At 54.8% G+C, this 24,848-nt stretch overlaps 4 protein-coding genes across 4 annotated transcripts; 1 reads left to right on the forward strand and 3 right to left on the reverse strand.

Annotated features, from left to right (window-relative positions):
* The first annotated feature begins 167 nt into the window (after positions 1 to 167).
* Positions 168 to 1,554, forward strand: LOC117646258 (YEATS domain-containing protein 4). Its single transcript, XM_034387094.1, has 4 exons — positions 168 to 389; positions 568 to 849; positions 930 to 1,110; positions 1,186 to 1,554. Exons 1-4 carry the CDS (start codon positions 333 to 335, stop codon positions 1,362 to 1,364), a joined length of 699 nt encoding a protein of 232 aa, XP_034242985.1. The 5' UTR covers positions 168 to 332; the 3' UTR covers positions 1,365 to 1,554.
* Positions 1,528 to 4,419, reverse strand: LOC117646257 (atrial natriuretic peptide receptor 2-like). Its single transcript, XM_034387093.1, has 8 exons — positions 4,345 to 4,419; positions 3,731 to 3,859; positions 3,347 to 3,476; positions 2,929 to 3,051; positions 2,565 to 2,778; positions 2,184 to 2,402; positions 2,015 to 2,106; positions 1,528 to 1,936 (listed from the first exon to the last, which is right to left on the reverse strand). Exons 2-8 carry the CDS (start codon positions 3,787 to 3,789, stop codon positions 1,748 to 1,750), a joined length of 1,026 nt encoding a protein of 341 aa, XP_034242984.1. The 5' UTR covers positions 3,790 to 3,859; positions 4,345 to 4,419; the 3' UTR covers positions 1,528 to 1,747.
* LOC117646347 lies at positions 4,341 to 12,756 on the reverse strand. Its single transcript, XM_034387227.1, has 6 exons — positions 12,604 to 12,756; positions 12,411 to 12,502; positions 12,096 to 12,215; positions 5,900 to 5,929; positions 4,975 to 5,100; positions 4,341 to 4,587 (listed from the first exon to the last, which is right to left on the reverse strand). Exons 1-6 carry the CDS (start codon positions 12,754 to 12,756, stop codon positions 4,341 to 4,343), a joined length of 768 nt encoding a protein of 255 aa, XP_034243118.1.
* On the reverse strand, positions 6,567 to 10,694 carry LOC117646259. The gene has a single exon (XM_034387095.1). The coding sequence runs from the start codon at positions 10,429 to 10,431 to the stop codon at positions 7,258 to 7,260; it is 3,174 nt and encodes a 1,057-aa protein (XP_034242986.1). The 5' UTR covers positions 10,432 to 10,694; the 3' UTR covers positions 6,567 to 7,257.
* Positions 12,757 to 24,848: the final 12,092 nt, after the last annotated feature.

Consider the following 24,848-nt stretch of genomic DNA (forward strand, 5'->3'; position numbering starts at 1 on the left):
CAATGATATCACAACCAAGCCAGAAATAAGTTCGAATTAGGTTAGGCTATCAGGAAATGTACAGTGTACACAACAAACACAAACGAAACACACCGAAGTCGGGTAGAGATTGTGACACCGGAACAAAGTTTTCCCGCCTCGGCAGAAGACGTCCGGACCGGTGTCACAATCTCTACCCGACTTCGGTGTGTTTTGTTTGTGTTTGCTGTGTACACTGTACATTTACTGATAGCCAGTTTTTTATAATCTCATTTTTCTGTTGTGTGTTTTGTATAAAATAAAATTTGCTTTAAAATAATTAAATAATAGTTTAACATTTCTGTAACTACACCATGGCCGCGGCAGCAGTGCCTCCAGAATATGGACCAGACGCCGGTGGGAGGCTAAAGGTACAGAGAAAACTCAATTTTCCTTAATTTATTTGCCTTTTATTGCGGACATTTCTGTCCATATGAAGTGATCTTCATGTTTGTGACAATTCAACTCAACTGTCATACATCTGAAGACAAGCTTAGACATTTTTTTTCCTATGTTTACTAAAACCTAACCTATTTATTTCTCTTGTAGGGAGTAACCATTGTCAAACCGATCATATATGGCAACGTAGCTCGTCATTTTGGAAAAAAGCGCGAGGAAGATGGCCATACTCATCAATGGACTGTTTACGTCAAGCCATTCCAAAACGAAGATATGTCGACGTATGTGAAGAAGGTCCACTTTAAATTGCACGACAGTTATGCAAATCCAAATCGAGTGCACAACAAACCTCCATACGAAGTCACAGAGACAGGATGGGGCGAGTTTGAAATTGTCATCAAAATATACTTTCACGATCCTAATGAACGACCAGTAAGTTGATGAAATAAAATTATGACTCGTCTCATTTCCGATTTGTTGAAGTTCATATTTATCTTATTGTGTTCTTCCAGGTAACATTATATCACGTCTTGAAACTATTCCATCAAGCTGCAGACATGGCTCTGACCAAGAAGACTTTGGTTTCTGAGTTTTATGAGGAAGTGGTTTTCCAAGACCCAACCCAATACATGCAACATTTATTGAATAGTGCTCCTCCTCTGACCATGGGTCCTTACAAGCATGAGACTGACTGTAAGTCCATTTTCAATATATCCTCAAGTTGAATGTGAATTTCTGAATGCTCTCTAACAATTAATTTAATTTCAGTTGACGAGAAAAAGGTAAAGTCTCTTCAAAATATTTTGACTGCAAAAACAAAAATAAAGAAAGATATTGCAGATGTAAAAGAAAAATTAAAAATTGCCAAGGAAACTATAGCAAAATTCAAAGAAGAAATCAACAAAGCACAATCTGGCAGTTTGTCAGAATCTCCCTCTCTTGCTTGAACATTTTTATTGTTTACTATCTGTTATAATTTATATGATTTAATCTCTCAGTATTGAAGGTCCTTACTTGAAATCAAAGAGAGAGGCTCTTTCCCCCCCCTAAGTATGCAGTTTCATTTTCCAATTCTGTGTGACCTCCATTCTAATGTACAATCATGATACCATAAAATAAATATATATGTACAAATTTTCTGAAATTTTCTAAAAAAGAAAAAGATTTCTTACTCCTTTATTGGTCATTGATACAATCAGGGTAGGGATAATATTTACATTAACAATCTACAGCCATTTACAACCAGTGGGCACTTCTAATACTGAATGGAATGGAATGATTACGCACGGTGTACAACAAACGATGTTCGCGGGTGCATGCGCCCCTCTGCTCAACTGGAGTCGAGGCCCAGGTCCGCTTCGTCCGAGTCGATGGACCCCAGGAGCAGGTTGATGAACTCCGGGACCACGTCGGGGGGTTCGGCAGCCACCTGCGGGTAGGTCCCGGTGGGCGAGCCGTCGTCGAGGCCCACGCCGCCGTCCTTGTCCGTCAGCCAGTACGTGTTCATGACGCCCTTGCCCTGCGCACAAGCCAGACGGAAAGCCTCAGTCTCCCTTCCACTCGGCAGCGAGGCCCGCAACAGTGCACGCACACTCGCCTTGATCTCCAGCTGGCCCCGCAGCTCCACGACGTAGCCGCCCAGCTGGTCCAGGCACTGCTTCGTCTGTTCCGTGATGTGGATCCGCATGGCTGCAGGAGCGACGCAAAATTAATGTGAGTCCCTTTCAGCGCGGGGCGAGCTGTTCCATCAAGTGCCAAGTGCTCACGCTCGCCGGTGCTCTCCATGCGCGAGGCCGTGTTGATGGTGTCCCCGAAGAGGCAGTAGCGCGGCATGGTGAGCCCCACGACGCCCGCCACGCACGGCCCCGTGTTGACGCCCATGCGCATCCGGACGTGCTCGTCGGGCCGGTGCGGCACCACGTACGGCCGGATGCCCTTGAGCAGGTCCAGCGACATGGTGGCGATCTCGCCCGCGTGCCTGTTGTCTGCAACAGAGAGTGCCTCATCCTGGAGGGAAGTCCGACACATTTAAGGGCGGTTCAAAACGCCCGAGACCGGCGAGACCTTTGACCGGACTCCCGCCCCTGGGTGGGGCCGATCTGGGCACGCGTGGGGCGCCCCATGGTCAAAAGGGCGCCGGTACGCACCATTCCTCTGCGGCAGCCCGGACACCACCATGTACGCGTCCCCGATGGTCTCCACCTTGTAGACGTCGTACTTCTTGATGCGCGAGTCGAACAGTCGGTACAGCGTGTTGAGCATGGTGACGATCTGCATGGGGGAGGACACGGCGGACAGCTGCGTGAAGCCGACGATGTCGCTGAAGAAGATGGTCACCGAGTCGAAGTTCTCGGCCGGCACCTGTCAGACACAGAGGGGCGGGCTCGGAACTGGATTCACGGCGGCAAGAGAAGGTTTTGAGCTGGCGCTGGAGGTGACGAGCAGGGAGCCGTCGCGCCCAAGCCGGCCGAAGCCAGACGCAGCGCTGGCTAAAAACCTTCTCCTGCTCACCTGCCGGTCCTGCTTGAGCTGCTTGACCACCGGGGGCGGCAGCATCTGGAACAGCAGCCTGTCGCACTTCTTCTTCTCGTTGCGGAGCGCGTTGGTGCGCCGCGCCAGCGTGCAGGCGAATTGCTGCCAACCAAGTGTCGTGTAAAGGCGCGGCACACTGTGAGGAAAAAGTACGGAAAAAGTACGGAACATGTCTGGTCAATAATTTGCCTGGACCGTCCGTACTTGCCAACTACGGAACGTTCCGTACTCTTTTTCCGTACCCATTTACATGGAGCAAGTACGGAACGTTCAGTACTTTTCTCCGTACCTCCGTACTATATTTTTCTGTACCATTTCCGTACAAAAGTACGGAATTTTTTACAGTGCAAAGTCTTCGATTTTTGTTGTCAAACAAAGACCCTTTCCAGTTTGTCACCTGCACGATCTTGGTGGCGTTGCACACGAGCAGCACGATGCAGGGCGACATGACGAGGGCCGTGGCGAGGAGCCCCGCCGCCACCAACAAGTCCCTGCTCGCCACCTGGACCGTGCTCACCACCTCGGCCCTGCGGACACAGCGGGGGCACGGCGGGGTGCCAATCAGAGATCCCTCTAATTCCTCATTAAAGATCCAAGCCAATCAGGCGGAAGCATAAAGCCGCCGGAAAAAGGCTGAAAGGCCAGCGCCAGCGTGGCCAGCGCCAGCGTGGCCAGCGCCAACGCGGAAAACTCGACAAAAAAATAAAGAAAAAAGAAAAGCGTCATGTTTAGAGATATTTTTCGCTGGCCGCTGGCATGCCGCTGGGCTCGAGAGACTCACGAAATGTTGGCGCGCAGCAAACTCTGGCATTGGCGCAGCTCCGTCAAATACATGGTCATGCTGGTGTAGTACTCCCTGGCGATGGCCAGCTCGGGCGGCCGCGACAGGTTGGTGTCGATCTGCTCGCGCCTGGAAAGCAAGCGGCCGACATAAACCCGGAGGTGCGGCGGGGCGGGGCGGGGCGGGGCGTCCCCTAAGCTAGCCGCTTGACCGCGCCGCGGAGGCCCTAATTACTCGGCTCGCCCCGCGGGACCCTTTTTGGCTGTTTTTGTGGAGGGGGCGTGTCAATAAGGCAGCGGGGCGTGATATTGGGTGGGGCGCCGCGAGGGAGCGCCATTCAAATACTTGGAGTGGGCCAGAAGACCGGTGGAGGCGGCCAAAACTCTAGACGCGTTTTGAGCAGCAGGGTTGCGAAACAGGACTCGAACCGAAAGTGTGACCCCACCAATGGATTGCTCGTCCGGAGAGCATGTTCGGTTCGAGTCCCATTTAGCGACTCTAGAGCTCAAAATGCGTCTAGAGTTTCGGCCGCCTCCACCGGTCTTCTGGCCCACTGTGCGGCGCGGCGCGCCCCCAGCCGCCCCTGCTCCAGCGCGGCATGGCCAGACACTCACCACCGCACGATGTCCGCGGCCAGGTTGCCGTTGTCCGCGTCGAAGCGGCCGAGGCGCCGCTCCAGGCCGGGCGAGAACAGCTTGGCGGACTGCAGGTGCGAGAGGGACAGCGCGTCGTGGCGCGCCCACCGCGAGAAGCAGCGCCCCGGCAGCGCGCCCAGCCCGAAGTAGTGCAGCCCGAACACCATGGAGATGGAGGTGTGCTCGGCCGCGCGCAGGAGGTTCTTGTAGGCGATGAGGAGCCTGCGGAAAAAAGGGCCAAGTGTGGCGAGCGCGTTGGTTGTGTTTGCTCGCGATCCGATCCGCGATCATGTCGCCGGTCTGTTTGCCGGACTCGGCGACCGTCCGCCTGACTGCCCGCAGGGCCCGCCCTGGGCGATGGACTTAATATGAGGCCCGGCCGCGGGCCACGGGCCGCGCAGTCCCCCGGCCCGACCCTGCTACAAAAATAATGTTATTGAATCTGAGAATTTCCCCTGCGGGCTGCCGGACGGCCGGTGAGCAAAGAACGCACAGAATCGGGAAAATAGAGGTCCCGGCTCGGCGTCTGGGAATGCGCCGTGGCGCCATGCTGCCCCGCGGGGCCGAGGCGGCCGAGGCCACGGTCTGCGCACTGCTCTGCGGACTTGCCTCCAGGACCCGGAAGTTCTGGTCTCGCTAATCCGCTGCGAGAGTTTGTCCAGGATGAAGAGGTTCATCTTGTTGTAGTAGCCCATCTCGTAGAGGGCGGCCGACGCGCTCCGAGTGACGTTCTTCCTGCGAAGCGAAATGCGGTGATTAGAAACAAGAACCACGCACACACAAACACACACGCATGCACATGCAATGAGCGTGTCACACAGATGCACTTACACGCGGTGAAAGCTGTGTTCTTTGTTACCACAAAGAACAGTGACACAATGACACACTCTTTGAGCTGTGAGAGGCACCAATGGACCAGAGTAAGCAGACAGTACTCTACAAACTGAAGTGTGTACTCAGTATGCATCTACAGATGCATACTCATAAGTACACACCTACAGATGCATACCTAGCTGAGTACACATCTACAGATGCATACTTGGCTGAGTACACACCTACAGATGCATACTTAACAGGTATGCATCTGTAGATGTGTACTCAGCCAAGTATGCATCTGAAGATGTGTATACTTGATACTGGGCATTTATATGGTGACAAGTACACACCTCCTAATGCATACTTGCCAAGTATGCACCTACAGATGCATACTTAACAGGTATGCATCTGTAGATGTGTACTCAGCTAGGTATGCATCTGTAGGTGTGTACTTATGAGTATGCATCTGTAGATGCATACTGAATACACACTTCAGTTTGTAGAGTAAGCAAACCAACATGCACTAGGAGAAGTCCAAATTCTAAATTAGTGACTGAAATGTGGCGTCCGGTGCCTCGATCGATCCACGAAACCATGGCAAGTCGTTCTGCTACCAATTTTTCCACGAACGATCAGCAACGGACGTTCTCTAAATTGCTATGCCGGTCGGCCAAGACGCCAAGACATGCATCATTGGGCAAGTTGTTTTCTGACTTACGCTGTGGCAACTAGTCCTTCTCGTTTTGAACTGTGAGCCGAAGCAATAAAAGCATTGGTTATGAGAGGTGACAACATATTCAGTCATCCGATCAAGAAAGAGCGGCGCGGTGCGCGGTCCCCGCCGAGGCTGGCAGCCAGCATCGCGAAGCACCGCGCCAGCCATGAGCCAGCCCTCCCGGCGTCCCGCGGCCCCGCCGAGGCTGGCAGCCAGCATCGCGAAGCACCGCGCCAGCCATGAGCCAACCCTCCCGGCGTCCCGCGGCCCCGCCGAGGCTGGCAGCCAGCATCGCGAAGCACCGCGCCAGCCATGAGCCAGCCCTCCCGGCGTCCCGCGGCCCCGCCGAGGCTGGCAGCCAGCATCGCGAAGCACCCCGCCAGCCATGAGCCAGCCCTCCCGGCGTCCCGCGGCCCCGCCGAGGCTGGCAGCCAGCATCGCGAAGCACCGCGCCAGCCATGAGCCAACCCTCCCGGCGTCCCGCGGCCCCGGGCCCGCAGCCAGCAGGCCCCCCGCAGGCGGTGCGCGGCGGAGCGCGGTGAGCGCGGCGAAGCAGAGGCCCCCAGCCAGTGGCCGCCAAGGCCGCCGGGGCGTCTGCCTCCTGGCGGGGAAAGCGAAGCTTATCAGCCGCGGCCGGTCGATACCAGATATCCTGGGGGCAATCATTTGCGTGAGCCGAGACTCAAAATTCGGGATTTGTTGTAGAAGTTAGGGCTACTAACTAGAAGTACTCGTGATAAAATATACTCAGAGATCTGTATTTCAGACTGACTGGCGAGACATGGTTACATGGGCTTTTATAGACAAGCATGGTTGCTACAAGGCAGAGATCGGGTCACTCCAGAACTACCAACTTACAACATCTCCCTCATTTAAAATGGAGTTACAATAATAATAATACATTAAACTTTAAAAGATCACAACACGAAATGAAGATACATAAGATAAGCAAAGTTAATTACAATACATTACATGACATAACAAAATAAAATACATCGCAAGATAGCGTTACACTACAAAATGGAGACTCTAAAAAAATTACCATTTATTTAACATAAACCTACATTACAAAGTTACAATACACAATGATGACAACACTAGATACAAGTGCAATGTTTGCACATGATTTACAACATACAATATTACCACATGACAAAATTACATGATTGCATAGGCAAGTTACAACTAAACACAAGACACTTTACAATTGAACAAGGGTTGGTGCACCATTACAACTAAATATTGCTAACTTAAACTAATTGGCCAAATAGTCAGGTACCTGATTAGAGACAAAGGGAAAAGGGGGACAGATTTTACAGTGATCACTGATTTACATGACAAGACATCACAATTACTGAAGCCTAGTGCTTCTTCTTTAGGATTGACGTTGTTCGTCCACCTAGGGTCACATAGTAAGGATTGTGGAGCCAGTCCGGAACTATCAACTGATATTCTGGCTCTGCTGGGGGAATCTCGGGAGTCTTCTTCGGCTTCTTAGGAGGAGGCTTCTTGCGTTCAGGTGCTTGCTCAGGCTGTGCTTGCTCAGGCTCCTTCTGGGTGTCGACACGAACTGGGATCTGTTCTGTCTGTTCTGTGAAATCATAGTCAAAATCACAGTCTTCGCCAAGTCCTTTCCCCAGGTCAGGACGCAGATGTTCTCGTGTTCTCCTGACGTCACTTCCGGCTGTTGTGACTAGATAAGATCTAGGATAAGGGAGTTTGATCTTCACCACTCCAGGAGTCCAGTTCTCCTTGCTGTTGGTCTTGACGTAGACCTTGTCACCTGGTTTCAGCTCGCTCAAGCTACCTCGGGCATTCTTGTTGTACCAAGCTTCTGTACGCTGCATTTGTTGTCTGAGTTTTTGATGAACTCCAGTCTGAACGCTTGGTTTCCTCTGCTTCTTTGAGATAGGGAGGGCTGTTCGCAGCTGTCTGCTGTTCAACAGTTGCGCTGGTGAGGCTCCCATCGCAGGAATCACAGTGTTTCTGTACTCTTTCAGAGAGTCCCTGTAGTCACTGCGCTCTTCTTGGCTTTTCTTCAGGATTCCTTTGGCGATAGCAACTCCTTTCTCTGCCCGTCCGTTGCTTCTAGGAAAGTGGGGCGACGAGGTGATCACTTCAATGCTGTTTTCCTTGGCAAACTGGCGAAACTCCAAAGAATCAAAGGGATTATTGTCAGCAAAAATCACTTCGGGGTTCCCATTCACGCAGAAGGCATCTTTCAGTGCATTGATGACAGCGGAGGCAGATTTTGAGCTGATCTTAGCAATTTCCAGCCACTTGCTGAAAGAATCATAACTCACAAGGTAATCACGACCTTGACATGAAGCAATATCAATTGATACTTGCTCCCATGGATTAGTAGGGGGCGGGTGTGGGATCAAAGGCATCTTGGTGTTCATTGGTCTAAATTTTGCACAAACAGCGCAAGCTTCTACAAAGTCAGCAACATGCTGCATCATCAAGGGCCAATAGAACACTTGTTGGGCTCGAGACTTGCATTTCGCAACACCCATATGTCCTTTGTGGATTAACTCCAAGATTTTTCTTCTCATTCTTGCAGGAACTATGATACGAACATCACCATTCTGGTTATAGTACATCAGACCATCTTCATAGAAAAGATCATCCCTGATCTTGAAATACGGAACAACCTCATCGGAAACTTGTGTCGTCTTACTTGGCCAACCTGTGACTACATGCTGATGCAACTTCCGCAGGGTTGGGTCCTCAGCAGTAAGATTCACAAGATCTTGCTGTAGGGCAGCTGAGATTGGCAGACTAGTCGTGAAGCTGTGCACGACCTCTTCCATCGTTGGGTCATCTGCTACTGGGTCCTTGTTGAAGGATCTTGAGAGAGGGTCAGCGATGAACATTTGTTTTCCAGGGATGTGGTCCACAGTGAGTCGATACTTGAGTAGTTTCAGCCGGAGACGCTGAAGAGTTCTCGAACCAAGCCGGTGGATCTCCCAGGATGCTTTCCAGCTGGTCCCTGTTGCTGGGGATCTCCAGGCTTTCCAGGTCTCGGATTCTGTCTGGGTCCAGCCGCATACCCAGCACTCTGGTGTCAGGTGATCCACCTTCGAGATGATTTCACGTTGGACTAGGTTGTCCAAGCACGGCTTGAGCTTCTCCGCTACTGAAGTTGGTTTCCGAAGTGCAGGGCGAATGACTTGCTCGGCTTCAGGCTTCGTTAACACTGGATGTGTGCCAGGGAATTTTCCCAAACCAGTGAACACATCTTCATTGGCTTGAATGAAGGCTGTCTGCTCATCAGTCATTTCATCTACAGACACTTCAATTCTCTTGATCAGCCCAAACCTCTCACAGTCAGCACAACTAAATAACGGTGTGTTTGCATCTTCGGACACTAAGAAGTTGACAACTCCTCTAAGACCACCAACAGTACATATCAAGTCAACTGCGTAAACATCAGATATAGATGGAGTGTTCTTGCCATACGGTTGAATAACCACATTTGACTTCTTCAGTTTCTTGACAGTCTTCAGTTCTCTAAAGAGTTCAACAGGTAGTACAGACCTTGAAGCTCCAGGGTCAAGTTTGAAATCAATCACTTTGTCTTCAACACGTATCTTCTGTCTGTACACTTTTGGGTATTTTCCTGCATCTTGCACTTGGATTGAGTCAGTGAAGTATACATCATAACTATCAGTTTTCACTTCTTCTTGTTTCTTTGTTTCAATGGAGTCAGTCTTATTCTTCTTTTCTGGACACCTACTTCTAAAATGTCCAATTTCCTTACATTTTATGCACTGTTTCCCATATGCTGGGCATTTACCATATTCATGTTTATAGCCGCACTTACTGCACTTAAAGTCTTTTTCACTTTTGTTGCTGTTATAGTTGTTATTCTTCTTTTGATTGTTCCATTTCTTCTTTGTCACATGCTTGATGGCATCAGTGGAAACACTAGAAGCAGCTGGATTGCTATGGTTTTGCAGTTCCTTTGAGTACAGTCTACTTTGTTCAGCAGCGCGACAGTCAGTGATGGCTTTCTCTAATGTGAGAGGAGTGACTCTGAACAGGGCCTCTTGCACTTTCTTGTTTCTAATACCAACAACAATTCGGTCCCTAATGAAGTCCTTCTCACGATCTCCAAAGCCACAGTTCTTCGCTTTCTTCCTAAGTTCCGTCACAAAGTGGTCAAAAGTTTCTCCCTCTTGTTGCACACAGCTGTTGAAGACGAATCGTTCATAGGTGTCATTCACCTCTATCTTGGCGTAAGCGTCAAATTGGGCTACTAGCTGGAGGTAATCATACTTATCATCTGCTTCCAAGCCAAATGTTGCAGCTAAATTTGTAGCTTCTTCTCCAGCAATGTTCAACAGTAGCTTGCCCAAACCGTTGTAATAGGCTTTCTTGGCGGGGCCCTCCAACTTGTCGATTTCTGCTTTGGGCAATTCTCGGCCACATGCTCCGACGTAGATCTCAAAGTGCGTCAGGAATCTCTTCCAATTTTGATTCACATTTCCTTCTAGCACTAGTTGAGACGGCAAGTTGGCGTTGTGCGTCATGCTTGCTGAGAGAGGTTAGCACACACTTCGGAGACGATTTCACTGAGTTCACGGCACTGACACTTCACTGATGACTTCCCACACGGTCCGTCATGACTGCGCCATGTTGTAGAAGTTAGGGCTACTAACTAGAAGTACTCGTGATAAAATATACTCAGAGATCTGTATTTCAGACTGACTGGCGAGACATGGTTACATGGGCTTTTATAGACAAGCATGGTTGCTACAAGGCAGAGATCGGGTCACTCCAGAACTACCAACTTACAACAGGATTCAGTGCTAATCCAGCGGCGACACGTCGCGACGCGTCGGCCAAGGGACGGAGGGGATCGAAGAAGGGCTCGGCGAGGGATGCAGGACTCCTTCGGACCCTCCGCCGCGTCGCGTCGCGTCCTCCGCGTTATCGGCCGCCCTGCAGACTGATTCCGAGAGTCGTTTTCGCCGCTCTGTCTCTCCCGCACCTGTTGGGGACGACCCGTGAGTGCGAGAGAGACAGAGCGACGAGACCGACTCTCGGAGTCAGTCAGCTGTCCGCTTTGTCCGCTTCATTAGCGCGTTCATCTGACAAGAGGCTCGACTCGAGTCCCGACTTGGATCCCAGTTTAATGGCGGGATTATCTGGGCCGGCAAGGATGAGGAAAACCAGGCCCGCTTATTGGTCGGCCAAAAACACGTCCATCGCGGGCCGGCGCACTCAGAGGCTGTTTGGCGTTAGTGGCAAAAGTTACACGAAAACGCAACCCGGGCGTGTAATTTAAAAAGAAGTTCCCTCCCGAGAGGCCTTATTGAAAGGAAATCTTACTGTCCCGCCCGGGGTGGACTGGGGCATTGTTTTGGCGGGAACGGGCGCGCGGCGCGGTCCTCGAAGAGGAGAGGCGTTCCCAGAGGAGCAGGCGTGTTTCCTTCCGCCCCTAAAAGGCGGGTAAAGAAAGGGAAAAAGTGTAAGAGTGTACAGCGGGGCTTCATCCCGGTCCACGCGGTCCGCTGGCTTCGAAAATCGGCCGTTGTTCTTGGTTCTTTTAACAAAACGAAGCCGGCGGTGCTGCCTTGGCCGCCTGCGCTCCAGGCGTCACGCGTGCAGCGCCGTCATTAGGGGTACCGCCCGAAGACTTGACGGACACGGGGAGGAGCAGGGCGAGCGGGGCGAGCGGGGGCCAAACCACCAGAAGAGAAACTTTAAACCCGCAAACTTGTTGAGTAATCTTCACTCCCCAGGAAGCCTAACTTTTAAAACTAACACTCCTCCACCAGACCAGCTGCCTCCGGGTGCTTTTTGTTTTTTCCTCTTCTTTCTCTCGAGTTCTACAAGGGTCCTACTCCGTTCCACCCGCTGTACAGTATTGGCATCTCAAACAATGGCAGCAAGGACGAAAGCAGCAAACAACAACACACAGCAAGGCCGGCGAGGGCACTCCGATGACGTATAGTTTCGGATCGGGTGTATCCGTTCGGCCAATCACAGGCCGCGTTCGGCTGGCTCGCTTTTCCGCCACCCAATTAGGCGCCGTCCACATGTTACGTGACGCTATTTTAGGGCTCTGTCCTTGTCACCCGCCGCGGATGCGCAATGAGTGCGACAGAGACAGAGGCGCGCTACGCGTTACGTAACATGTGGTTGCGCAAGCTCCGCGACGACCTCGACGAAAGGACCCGCGGCCACGCACCTGATTCTGGAGAGGTGGTCGTCGAAGGCCTTGTCGCGGTTGAACATCCCATGCCACTCCGCGGTCGGCGTCGACCTGATGACCTCGTCCGTCAAGTCGAACACCATCGTCAGGTCCGTCCTGCGAATAGACGATGTGTTTCACGTGTTGCAGCAGCAGGGCGCGGCCCGGCCATTCACGCCCCGCATCGCCCCTTGCTTGAACTTGAACTTGAAAGGCTAGACCACAACTGATCCTATGCCGTTCGGGCCCGGTAACTGCCATGCTTGCACTCCACAACATGACATACCGTCCGTACAAAGAGCAGGTCCTCACCTGTTCCCGCGGCTGAAGATGTAGTTGGCCATCTCGCCGCGCTCGCGCTGGAAGGCGACAAGCAGGCGACTCACGCCGGCCGTCAGGGCGATCTGCGGGCAGTGCCGGGCAGCAGCGGCAGTCAGGTCAAACAGCAACAAGCCTTGCTAGCAAGGCGAAGCGCCAAGCAAAGTCACGGGTTCTTATGGCGCACCTGCGTGCCGAGGTGCTCGGCGTTGGTGAGGATCTGCCGCATGTCGTACAGCATGACGGAGTTCTGCGCGATGACGGCGGCGATGGGGATGAGGGGCAGGATGAGCATCTGCATGAGGTAGAGCCGCTTGCCGGCCACGGTGCCGGGGTCCATGCAGCGCCAGTGCCAGCGCCGCGGCCGCGGCCGCCCGGCCAAGCAGCCCCCCGACAGCGACGCGCCCAGCGACGCCAAGTCCCCCGTGGCGGACGCGTCGCCCACGTCTTCGATGCCGCTGGGCGACCGCGAGCACCGCGCCGTGCTGTCGGCGCGCGGGTGGCGGGGGGCGAGGGGGCCGCCGCGGTGCCGCACCAGGCAGCAGCAGCAGCAGCCCACCCGCTCGGCCGCGCCGTGCTGGCCGTGCTGGCCAGGCTCCGACAAGGACACCTTCCTGCAACAGTCACGCCGACACGCTGCCAGGCGTCTGCCGAGAGATTCCGGGGCGCGCACTAATAGCTCTGTCCAGGGGTATGAAACAGCCTAGGGAGCGCGTGAAGCTATGCTCCCCGCACGGGCCGGCGAGCCGCGCGCGCCCGACCGGTCTGCGCGGCGAAAGTAAATTAGACAGAACTTTGTCAAAACTGCATCAAATCGAACAAACGAGGACGGAAAAACATTCTACATTAAATTTCCCATCTTTGTAGCGTATTTGAAATCCGTTTCAGACACGAAAAACGCATGTATAATCGATTCAAAGTCAATTTTACCGGCTCTGGATAGCGGACCCAAAATGTCCGATTGATATTTAAAGTGCTTTCCGTCCATTTTAGGCACATACATGCAGCGAGCCGATTGTTTGCCACTATTTTCACGGTGCATTAGGCCAAACCGCATGTCAATCCGAGGTCTGTAGCGGAAACGGCGGCCCAAAACATATTTCAGTGATTTTGACCAAATTCGTATTTGTCAACTTTGGATGTTAAAATCGCATCTTTTAACAAGTTTTTATGTGTTATCTATGAGCCTAATGCACTCAGAATTTCATTATCTTTCTTCCTGCAGTGACCGTTTTGCAAACAGAGGACAAACTTTGTCAATCTCACCTCTCTATTAAAATACTCCAAACACGCCGAGAAGGTACAAGCAAACGGAAACGCTTAATGTGAGAAAAATATTGCTCTGATCGCAAATCTGATACCACCACGTTGAAGAGCAGACAATTTTACATTGCTTTGTCAAGTTTCATTACAATCAGTGCGACAGAAAGAAGACTGTAATAAATTCTTTCAGATCCGCGTAGAGCACCGCCGCCGAGACCGGCGCTCCCTAACCTAACTCTTCGGCAGCCGTCCGCAACGTTTGTATTTCGAATTATTTGTACTACGTTCTTTCTGTTGCACTGATTGTAATGAAACTTGACAAAGCAATGTAAAATTGTCTGCTCTTCAACGTGGTGGTATCAGATTTGCGATCAGAGCAATATTTTTCTCACATTAAGCGTTTCCGTTTGCTTGTACCTTCTCGGCGTGTTTGGAGTATTTTAATAGAGAGGTGAGATTGACAAAGTTTGTCCTCTGTTTGCAAAACGGTCACTGCAGGAAGAAAGATAATGAAATTCTGAGTGCATTAGGCTCATAGATAACACATAAAAACTTGTTAAAAGATGCGATTTTAACATCCAAAGTTGACAAATACGAATTTGGTCAAAATCACTGAAATATGTTTTGGGCCGCCGTTTCCGCTACAGACCTCGGATTGACATGCGGTTTGGCCTAATGCACCGTGAAAATAGTGGCAAACAATCGGCTCGCTGCATGTATGTGCCTAAAATGGACGGAAAGCACTTTAAATATCAATCGGACATTTTGGGTCCGCTATCCAGAGCCGGTAAAATTGACTTTGAATCGATTATACATGCGTTTTTCGTGTCTGAAACGGATTTCAAATACGCTACAAAGATGGGAAATTTAATGTAGAATGTTTTTCCGTCCTCGTTTGTTCGATTTGATGCAGTTTTGACAAAGTTCTGTCTAATTTACTTTCGCCGCGCAGGCCGGTCGGGCGCGCGCGGCTCGCCGGCCCGTGCGGGGAGCATAGCTTCACGCGCTCCCTAGGCTGTTTCATACCCCTGCTCTGTCTCTCTCGCACTCATGGAGCGTGCCATACAGGTGCGAGAGAGACAGAGCGATGAGTGCACGCCGCGACATCGCTCGACTGCAAAGGAGGGCAAGGTGTGGCTCTTCACCCCCGGGACAGGGAACAGGGAACAGGGAAGGCAGCGGTGTCCGAAAGGCCAGGCCGCGCCGCCACGCCAGGGTGCGTCCCGACGGGAACGCAGCCCAGACCACCCACGCGCGGCTGCCACCCGTGGTGATGAAGGGGCACTCCAGCTGGTTGTGGAACGACAACGTCGCAACAGTGTGGCAGTGGCGGGGCCTGGGGCGCCCTGAGCCCTGAGGCCGCCTGGGGCGCACGGCCGATGCAGGTACACGGTGCAGCTCCTGGCGCTGCTAACGAAGCCCATTCGTGCGGACCTTGGCCGCCAACGCCGCCAACGCCGTCTCCGGACCGGGGGAGCGGGAGGGGAGGGGGGAGTAGCCCGGGGCTGCGGAGAAGCCATCACTCCGCCGCGCCGCCGCGCCCCCGAGCCCCCGCGGCCCCCGAGCGAATGGGAGATCCGCCCGCCCCCGCTGCCCCGCTGGTAGCTGGCACGCGAGGCGCGCGGCGCGCGGCGCACAATCCTGGTAATGACCCACCGACACTCCATTTTCGCTGATTATTTTGGCGGGCGGCGTCGAGGCTGCCTTCGGCGGGGCCCACGGCGAAGCCCCTGGGAGGAGCGCATTTCTCCCTTTGTGTGGGAATAATCACTGTGGCTGGGGCAAAGTGCTCCGCGTTATGGGGTGATATGTGAGCCGCTGGGGGAATCGGCTCGGCTCGGCTCGGCTCGGCGCGGCTCGGCTCGGCCCGACGCGCCTTCGGCTCGGCTCGGTGCGGCTCGGCTCGGCTCGGCACGTGGGCCGCATAGAAATCCGACGCCGTCATCAGGAAGACGGAAGGCACGGGCACGCGGCGGCCGGCGGCGGGGGACCTGAGACTGAATTGAAACGTAGCGTGGACGTGGCTTGTAAGACAGCCCGGAGCAGGCCGAGCAGGCAGGGATGGGGCATGCTTTTCGGGGGGGATAGCGGATAGCTGCACAGCGTGTACAAACGTCAGGCAGTCCGTTCAGTGTAAGGCCGTGGTAACCTTAGGCGGCACGACCAGCCGGTGGCGGCCGCCCCGGTGCATCCCGAAGTCAAAATGACGTCCAAATGAGCCCCATTTCTACTTCCTGGGATCGCGCTACGCGCCGCCCAGAGACCTAGAGACTGACGGAGAAGCGCGGGCGCCGATAAGCGCACCAACAGTTTCTCATACTCCTCGCGCGCGGCCGGAGAGCTCTCTCATATTCCGGACAAAATGGCGGTGCACGCACTTAACGGCTACACTCCAAATCCAGGGTGTCTAGAAACTATACGCCTTAGGCGTATGCCACAGAAATGGAACTGCCTTAAGGCGCCTTGATTCTACACGCCAAAGGCGTATACCCCATTGAGCACCTTTTGCAGATAGAAGTTAGCATGTGAACACCATTGGTCGAAGGAAAGGTGCGTGCATTGTACACACCCTGGATCATAGGCTCTGAGCTCAACAGGACTCAAGGTGCGTAGAATGTAAACACCCTTTAAGGCCTCGGTAGGCATGGCCTCGGCCAAGGGCGGTGTTTGCATTCAACGCACCTAGAGTCCTGTTGAGCTCAGTGCCTATGATCCAGGGTGTGTACAATGCACGCACCTTTCCTTCGACCAATGGTGCTCACATGCTAACTTCTATCTGCAAAAGGTGCTCAATGGGGTATACGCCTTTGGCGTGTAGAATCAAGGCGCCTTAAGGCAGTTCCATTTCTGTGGCATACGCCTAAGGCGTATAGTTTCTAGACACCCTGGATTTGGAGTGTAGAGAAGGTTTTTCGGTCACAGCTTCCAAACCGTTCTAGATAGAGGGGTATAGTAAGCCTCTAGGTCTCTAGTGCCGCCGTGCCGCCGCTCGCCCGGCATCGGAACAGGAGAACAGCGTCAGGGTCGGTCAGGCCAGCTGCACGCGCCGTGGATGTGGCCTCGCCCCGCCTCCAATCAGTGTGCATTCATTTTGCTCTCGAGACGAACGCCGCCGAACGCCGCGCTCCCCTTCCTCATTATTGTGGCGGCGCACAAAGGAAAAACAAGACGAAGACCAAGACCATGGTGGCGCGATCGTTATCCACGATCCACCGTTACGTTGCTGCCGGCACGATCCAGCGACTTCGGTTTCGGACTCCCAGCGCCCAAAGACGACCGCCTGAGCCTGCTTTGCCTGGCTGCCTGCCTGCGTGCCTGCCTGCCTGCCTGCCAGCCTGCCTGCCTGCTTGGCTGGCTGCACTGGTCGAGCACCCCCTCGGCGTGGCGCCATGCATTGAGTAGATTTATTTAATAAGGACAGGTCCTTACAGTGACCCCTTTCGATTTCCGCGCTTGATGGCTTGGCAGATTGCTTACCTAAGTAGATGTCCAAAAATAAAATATTAGGTCGGTCGAAGCCTTCTTGGCCGAGTAATAGGTAACTTTGTTTTTATTTCTGAAAAAAGCTGGGTATTTTGGGTATTTTTTATATGAGACGTAAATTTTGAGCCAGGTGGATGAAAATTTGTTTTCTGGTGCAAAATTAAATAAGGAACACGTTGGTGCCCTCGGAATTGATCTACGACCAATACTTTCGGAGATATCGGCCTCCAAAGTTGAAAAAAGGGGCCAAAATGAAGCAAAATACCCAAATCTTGGGATTTTGGCAACCATTAGACCTTTTGACACGATTCAACGCTCATTTTGTAGAAAAAAAGACGCGGAATCCAATGAGCATACGCGCAGGTCTGTACGACGAACCGTTCAGGAGATACGCGGCTCTAAAGATAGCCATTTTTCGTGGGGTGCCGAAAATGTTGTTTTTGCACCTTTTCAGACTGTTGAGCCCACAGTGACACGTATCCTTCCTTCGCGAAGTGCTCGGCTCAGGGGAAGGCGTTTCTTTGGCGAAACGCAGCAGCCCACTGACAGATTAGAGAGAAGGCGGGGCTACCCGAGGTGCTCAGGAAGAAAAACACCACTGAGGGTGCCGTGGATGTGGAGAACCCACCATCCACGCAGTACATAAGCCCGTCCCGATTCAGCCCCGATGACATGTTTCCGGGCCAGAGCCCCGGCCGAGCCCGACTGGAGCCCCGACTGAGTTCCGATGGCCCGAGACTCGACCTGAGCCCGTTGAGCCCCAACCTGAGCCCCACTTGACCCCCGCGCCAAAAACAAAGTAGCAATTTGACCCAAAATCTTCAAAAGAACAGTTCAAACACAGAAGTTTTTTTGGCGTGGGGCCCAAGAGGGGCTCAAACCGGGCCCAGGTCGGGGCTCTGACCATCGGCGCTCGAGTCGGGCTCGGCCGGGGCTCACCTTCACTCCGACGAAGTCGCGGTCCATAGGCCCCGACCCGGCTTGGACCCGGGCCGGAGCCGGTCGGGCCGGGCGACCCCCGGTCGCCCAGGGCTGAGCCAAGGCTTGGCCGGATTCCTATAGGGCGACCGGGGGTCGCCCGGCCCGACCGGCTCCGGCCCGGGTCTAAGCCGGGTCGGGGCCTATGGACCGTGACTTCGTCGGAGTGAAGGTGAGCCCCGGCCGAGCCCGACTCGAGCGCCGATGGTCAGAGCCCCGACCTGGGCCCGGTTTGAGCCCCTCTTGGGCCCCACGCCAAAAAAACTTCTGTGTTTGAACTGTTCTTTTGAAGATTTTGGGTCAAATTGCTACTTTGTTTTTGGCGCGGGGGTCAAGTGGGGCTCAGGTTGGGGCTCAACGGGCTTAGGTCGGGTCTCGGGCCATCGGAACTCAGTCGGGGCTCCAGTCGGGCTCGGCCGGGGCTCTGGCCCGGAAACATGTCATCGGGGCTGAATCGGGACGGGCTTGTGTACTGCGTGGATGGTGGGTTCCCCACATCCACGGCACCCTCAGTGGTGCTCTACAAATCATTGAGTGTACATAGTATGCTCTAACTGGAGCATGCCTGCAAGCACGCTCTAGCTAGCGCATGCCTGCCAAGCATGCACTAACTGCATACATGCCATGTACACGCTTCCTGATGCAAAAAACTCCCTATCCCTTATGGAATAAAGGTCTCCTTCAGTTAGCGTGTACATGGCATGCATGCACTAGTTAGTGCATGCTTGGCAGGCATGCGCTAGTTAGAGCGTGCTTGCAGGCATGCTCCAGTTAGAGCGCACCATGTACACTCTTTGATTTGTGGAGTGTTTTTCTTCCTGAGCACCTCAGGTAGCCCCGCCTTCTCTCTAATCTGTCAGTGGGCTGCTGCGTTTCGCCAAAGAAACGCCTTCCCCTGAGCCGAGCACTTCGCGAAGGAAGGATACGTGTCACTGTGGGCTCAACAGTCTGAAAAGGTGCAAAAACAACATTTTCGGCACCCCACGAAAAATGGCTATCTTTAGAGCCGCGTATCTCCTGAACGGTTCGTCGTACAGACCTGCGCGTATGCTCATTGGATTCCGCGTCTTTTTTTCTACAAAATGAGCGTTGAATCGTGTCAAAAGGTCTAATGGTTGCCAAAATCCCAAGATTTGGGTATTTTGCTTCATTTTGGCCCCTTTTTTCAACTTTGGAGGCCGATATCTCCGAAAGTATTGGTCGTAGATCAATTCCGAGGGCACCAACGTGTTCCTTATTTAATTTTGCACCAGAAAACAAATTTTCATCCACCTGGCTCAAAATTTACGTCTCATATAAAAAATACCCAAAATACCCAGCTTTTTTCAGAAATAAAAACAAAGTTACCTATTACTCGGCCAAGAAGGCTTCGACCGACCTAATATTTTATTTTTGGACATCTACTTAGGTAAGCAATCTGCCAAGCCATCAAGCGCGGAAATCGAAAGGGGTCACTGTAAGGACCTGTCCTTATTAAATAAATCTACTCTAAATATTTAGGAGTGACGCTTGTCTTTGTCGGGAAGGATGCTGGGCAACCCCACCCCTCATCCAGGCCCATCCAGGCCCTACGCGCACACTTGTTGCTGACGTTCGCGGCAAGCAAGGGCTGCGAAGGGCCACAATTTGGAGGGGGAGCTCGACAACAGGGTGGCGGGGCGGGGCAGCGCGGCCCCATGCACCCTACCGACGATAACGACCATCAGTAGCGAGCGGATGCCTCGACAATCCGTGACCCGTCAGGTAACCTCCTGTCAAACCCATTAACTTAGCAATTGAATAGGCTGAAATACAAAACGATAAATGATCCAGGAAGCGGAAGAAGGGAATAACTTGACTTATCCCCAAATTGAGTTTTTATTTTATTATTGTACCTTAGAATGGTTTACATCATTTCACCAAATTATTTGACTGAATTCCAAGCAGTTTAGGAGAAAATCCACATGGAAAAAGGGTATAACTCAACTTAACCCCTTTTACAGTCTAAATTTCATTGGAAAATGGAGATAACTCAACCTTAGTCTACATGAGTCCGTTTGACAAATTGGCAAAAGGATATAACTCAACTTGTGTTTTTATGGATCTAGTGTAAAAAGAATCAACTCAACTTAACCCCCCCCTTAATTTTAAATTTCAATTTGGAAAAAAGAGCTAAGTCCAAAAAATACACCAGAGTAACATACACTTTATGCAGACTATTGTTCCACTTGACTTGTCTCAAAATTCCTCTTGGTTTAGGAAATATAAGGTGAGCTGACTCTGTTCTCCATTTCAGCGGAAAGTGATAAGTCGCAGAAATCCTCTACGGAGTGACCTTACACTTTTGATTTTTTTTCCAAAATTTTACTAATGCTTTTTGAAATTATTAACATCTGCAACATTCATTTGTTTTGTTTTAGTTTTCCCTGCTAACAGTTTTTTGTTTCTCCTGAAAAATGACCAAAATTGAGTTATCCCCTTCTTCCGCTTCCTGGATCAAATTTGAAAGGGCAAAGCTTTCCAAACATCCAAAATACGTGTTGACGAGGCTGGGTCCCCCCCCCCTTTTGCAACGGCCTCTGCACCAAGTTGGCGCACTGCAGAGAGAAGTTCCTGGAATCAGGCTGTGCAACGCCAGTGCACAAAAGCAGCAGCGAGAGAAAAAAAGGAAGCCGAGCAAAATCAAATTTATATTCCGGGAAACGGACTGGCGAGAACTGCCTTTTCTGAGCGGAGCAATTACCGGCGTCGCGAGGCAACGTGGCGAGCAGAGCAGCGAGCGCGGCGCCTTGACGGTCACCTGCTCAGGCGCCTCCACTGCCGCCACTCCACGCCACTCCACTCGGGGAGGCGCGGCCGACGCGGGCCGGCTTCGGCGATTGGGTTACGTAATTGGCCGTGTCTTGTTCCGCGAGCCTTTCCCTCCCTGCCCTTCGCGCTGGCCGCCCCTCCCCGCCCTTCCCCTCCCCTCCCCGCCCTTCCCCGCCCCTCCCCGCCCGTCCCCGCTCTTCCCCGCCCTTCCCCTCCCTGCCCCTCCCCGCCCTTCCCCCTCTTCCCCGCCCTTCCCCGCCCTTCCCCTCGTCCCTGGTTCCGGTGCAGGCGCGCAAAATCCAGGATTTTTTTGCAAAGAAGGGGTACAGTGTTGCTCTTTGTCGACTGACGGGGACACTGCAGTGTTTGTTTTGCCTACCTTCCAAGCGGCCGATCCAGTGCAACGGAGGGGTTGATTACCGCCACCGTCCCTCTCCACCCCCTGTCCCGGTGCAGGCACGGTGCAGGCACGGCGCAGGCACGGTGCAGGCACGGTGCAGGCACGGTGCAGGCACGGCGCAGGCCAGCCCTAACGTCCCCGGGATGACGTGCCGGGGCTGCAGGGAGGACGAGGGGCACGAGGAGGGACCGGCCGAATCCTCTGGTTTTAATCTTTCACCCCGACTGCCCCGGCGTGCCCGGCCCCCGTATCAATCTTTCAGTCGGCAAAGTACGCGCCGTGGGGCCGAGGGGCCGTGGGGGCGGGGCCGGAGGGGGGGGGGCGTGGGGGCGGGGGCCGTGGGGGCGGGGCCGGAGGGGGGGGGCGTGGGGGCGGGGGCCGTGGGGGCGGGGGGCCGGCCCGGACTGCACGGCGACGGGGGATGGGGTTCGTTTGAGGCTGCTGCTTTTTCCCCACGGGGCTGGGGGTGGGGGAGGGGGAGGTGGATCCGGTTTTGATGACCGGGGCACACACGACGCCAGTGTGAGCGCCGCTTTGAAGGTGCGAGTAATCAAAGTGGGGGGCAAATAATAAAGGGGCGGGGATGGCAAGAAGGCAGCTCGGCACGACCTCGCGCAACAGCGGCGTGGCGGGGCACGAGGCGGGGCCTGGCATGCGTCCTCTGTGGCTCCTATTCCCGGTTCTAGGAACCCGGCGCGGCCCCGGCCAGCCCCGGCGTGTCATGTCTGCGCGTAGCGCCAGCGCGCCGAGGCGTGGCGCGGGGAGCGCCCGCGAAGCGCGGATAGGCCGTCCCGCCGATCACGCGTGTGGGGCGGCAGGCCTCCAGCCGCCTTGCCGCGCCACGCCGCCAGCAGCCACCGCCACAGCACGGCGCCCCGCGGCGCCACATCGCCACGGTCCGCACAGTGTGGGCGCCAAGTCTAATGCGGTGTGCCGGCGGCGGCCGGCGGTGTGCTGCTGACACTCCGTCCAACTCCGTGCCGTGTGTTTGTGTTACCGCGACGTATAGGCGGCCCGCCACTCGCCGCCCCGCCGCGCTATTATTCCAACCGATTCCAACACAACGAAGCAAAACACGCCGCGGCGACGCGCGACGCGCTCATTGGTGGCCAGGCGACCAATTTATTGGTGTGGGTGGCGGAAAAGTGGGCGTTGGGTGGCGCTGCACTGTCTGCACAGTGTGCTCGAAGGGCAGGCTCATGATGTATGTAGTGAATGACGGCGGGGCGGGGCGGGGCGTGGGATGTGGAGGACAGGTCTGGCGACGTGTTCGGCCGCAGCGCGTGCACCCTAACACCAGGGCGGCGGCGTCGCCCCCTCCCCCTCCACTTTGTTCCGTGCCTTGCATCTCAGCCTGCACCGCCCCGCGCGTCGCCGTGCCGCCCCACATGGCGTGCATGAGGAGCTCGAATTATGGAGGGCTGCACGGGGCGGGCCGCTGGCGCTGGTGGCGCTGCTGGCGGCACGGCCCTCTCGGCTGCAGGGAGCGCTGCGGAGCGCTGCGAGCCACACAATGCGGAGATGGGGCTCCAGGGGGAGGGGAGTGGAGTCCGAATAAACAGGGGCCGATTTCGGCGCGAATTCGCGCGCGCGTTCCACGTCGCCGTCGTTGTTCCTGGCGCTGAATGGGCGGGCGGACCACAGTGGGCCAGACGACCGCTTGGAGGCGGTCAAAACTCGAGACGCGTTTTGAGCTCCAGAGTGGCTGAATGGGACTCGAACCGAACGTGTGACCCCACCAATGGATTCCTCGTTCGGAGAGAAATCCATTGGTGGGGTCACACGCTCGATTCGAGCCCTGTTAAGCGTCACTGGAGCTCAAAACGCGTCTAGAGTTTTGGCCGCCGGCGCCGGTCTTCTGGCCCACTGTGCGGACTGCCGGCCGGACAGGACAGGCGGACAGACCGGTGATCGGACAAAAGGGCGGCGCGCGGTGCCCCGGAGGCGAACGCGAGACCCCGCCGTCAAAGTTTTCGGACGGGCGGAAAAAAGTGCATCCGTGCGCGGCGCGGGGGAGAAGCCGAGCCGGGGTGAGTCCCGCGGGCGGGAGGGGGAAGGGGGTGCAGTCTACTGACGGCGTGGTGACGAGACCAGCGTCATCGCGATGCGGCAGCGGGGCGTTTGTACAGCGGTAATCAGTTCCCCACAGACGAATCCACTTCCCGTGATCCGGTTGCCAAAACCGAAATCACGCGGCGGGATCGCGCATGCGCGGCGGCCTCTCGTACGAGCGCGCGCACACACACACACACACACACACACACACACACGTAAACACACACTCTCTCTCTCTCACACACACTATCTCTCTCTCTCACACACACACACACGCACGAAAACACACACTCTCTCTCTCTCTCACACACACACACACACACGCGCACACACAAGCGCACACGTACGTACGCAGCCCCTCTCCTCCGAATCACGCACAGTGCCTCCAAGGGGTTAAAGCTGGAGGGGCTCTCGAGCGTGTTCCGGTGCTAACAGGAAGCAGTGCGGTGGGGCGCACACCTTCGTGGTGCGAGTCACAGCAGGGTAGGCGTCGACGAAAGCCCGAAATCGTTCTCTACCACGAAGTTTTACCCAGAATCCGTGAATCAATTAAAAGAGTGCATGTGACGACGAGGGTTGAACTCCCCTCCGAAGGGCGGCAAAATCGGAAATCGCCTGGAAGAGACGCCGATGTGGCACGAACAGATATCCGGTTTCAAGGAAAGCATCATTCCGATGAAGTGGAACAGGAAACAAGCGAGACGCAGACTGCCGTCCGTGACCTCATGAAACTTTGGGTGTACAGTTACCGCAGGCTGTCGCGGCTGCTCGTCAGAGTTCCGGGCCGCTGCTGCCGCTGCTGCCGGTGCTCGACTTACGCCAGGGCGATGCGCGCCACGCTGTCCCTGCGCGTTCCTCGGGCACCTGTTGACGCCATGGTCGGGGTCGCGGTGGCGTCCCGGGGCTCTTCGCGAACCTCCGCGCGGCTCCACCGACGCGATGCCTCCGGCCGCCTGGAACTGAAGCAACTCCTGCGTGAGTCGGATCCGCGCGCGTCTGTGTGCCCCGGCCCGGCAGCTCCTGCTCCGCCCCGAGGCAAACACCCTTCCCTTCGCCGCGGCCTGCGAGTGCTTATTTACCTCCCGCTCGCCGTGCCGCCGTGCCGCGGCTGCCTTGCGGTGCGCGCCCTTCCTGTGCGCGGAGTGCCCCGCAGTCTGGACTGGCGGCCCTGGCGGCCCTGGCGGGGCGCGCGGCGTGGTCTGCGAGTCTGTGGACAGGGATGCTGCGCGCTGGCGGCCTGGCGGGGCGGCCCCGTCCACGCCGCTCGCTGCTCCTGTGCCGCGCTACCGCGCCGCAGCGCCGCCGCCCGGGCTGGTCCGATCCAACCCCCCTCACTCTTACACAACGACTGAATGGGGCGGGGTGGGCGCCGCGCCGCCCGGCACTCCGGGGGGAGGGGAGGGGCGGCGCGCGGAGGGGGAGGCGGCGTGAAGACGTCGTACAACTGTGAACGTAATTACACA

Source organism: Thrips palmi, unplaced genomic scaffold, assembly GCF_012932325.1.
Source record: "Thrips palmi isolate BJ-2018 unplaced genomic scaffold, TpBJ-2018v1 HiC_scaffold_19, whole genome shotgun sequence".
NCBI lineage: Eukaryota > Metazoa > Arthropoda > Insecta > Thysanoptera > Thripidae > Thrips > Thrips palmi.

Excerpts from the sequence above, each read along its gene's own strand:
- LOC117646258 (XM_034387094.1), top strand. The coding sequence starts at position 333 with ATGGCCGCGGCAGCAGTGCCTCCAGAATATGGACCAGACGCCGGTGGG. Across the intron at positions 850-929 it reads ACGATCCTAATGAACGACCA|GTAACATTATATCACGTCTT; the intron begins GTAAGTTGATGA and ends GTGTTCTTCCAG. Across the intron at positions 1,111-1,185 it reads TTACAAGCATGAGACTGACT|TTGACGAGAAAAAGGTAAAG; the intron begins GTAAGTCCATTT and ends ATTTAATTTCAG.
- LOC117646257 (XM_034387093.1), bottom strand. The coding sequence starts at position 3,789 with ATGACCATGTATTTGACGGAGCTGCGCCAATGCCAGAGTTTGCTGCGC. Across the intron at positions 3,052-3,346 it reads ACGCCACCAAGATCGTGCAG|CAATTCGCCTGCACGCTGGC; the intron begins GTGACAAACTGG and ends CTTGGTTGGCAG. Across the intron at positions 2,779-2,928 it reads AGCTCAAGCAGGACCGGCAG|GTGCCGGCCGAGAACTTCGA; the intron begins GTGAGCAGGAGA and ends TGTGTCTGACAG.
- LOC117646259 (XM_034387095.1), bottom strand. The coding sequence starts at position 10,431 with ATGACGCACAACGCCAACTTGCCGTCTCAACTAGTGCTAGAAGGAAAT.
- LOC117646347 (XM_034387227.1), bottom strand. The coding sequence starts at position 12,756 with ATGGACCCCGGCACCGTGGCCGGCAAGCGGCTCTACCTCATGCAGATG. Across the intron at positions 5,930-12,095 it reads GACCACCTCTCCAGAATCAG|TTCAAAACGAGAAGGACTAG; the intron begins GTGCGTGGCCGC and ends TTCGGCTCACAG. Across the intron at positions 5,101-5,899 it reads GAAGGACTAGTTGCCACAGC|GAAGAACGTCACTCGGAGCG; the intron begins GTAAGTCAGAAA and ends TTCGCTTCGCAG.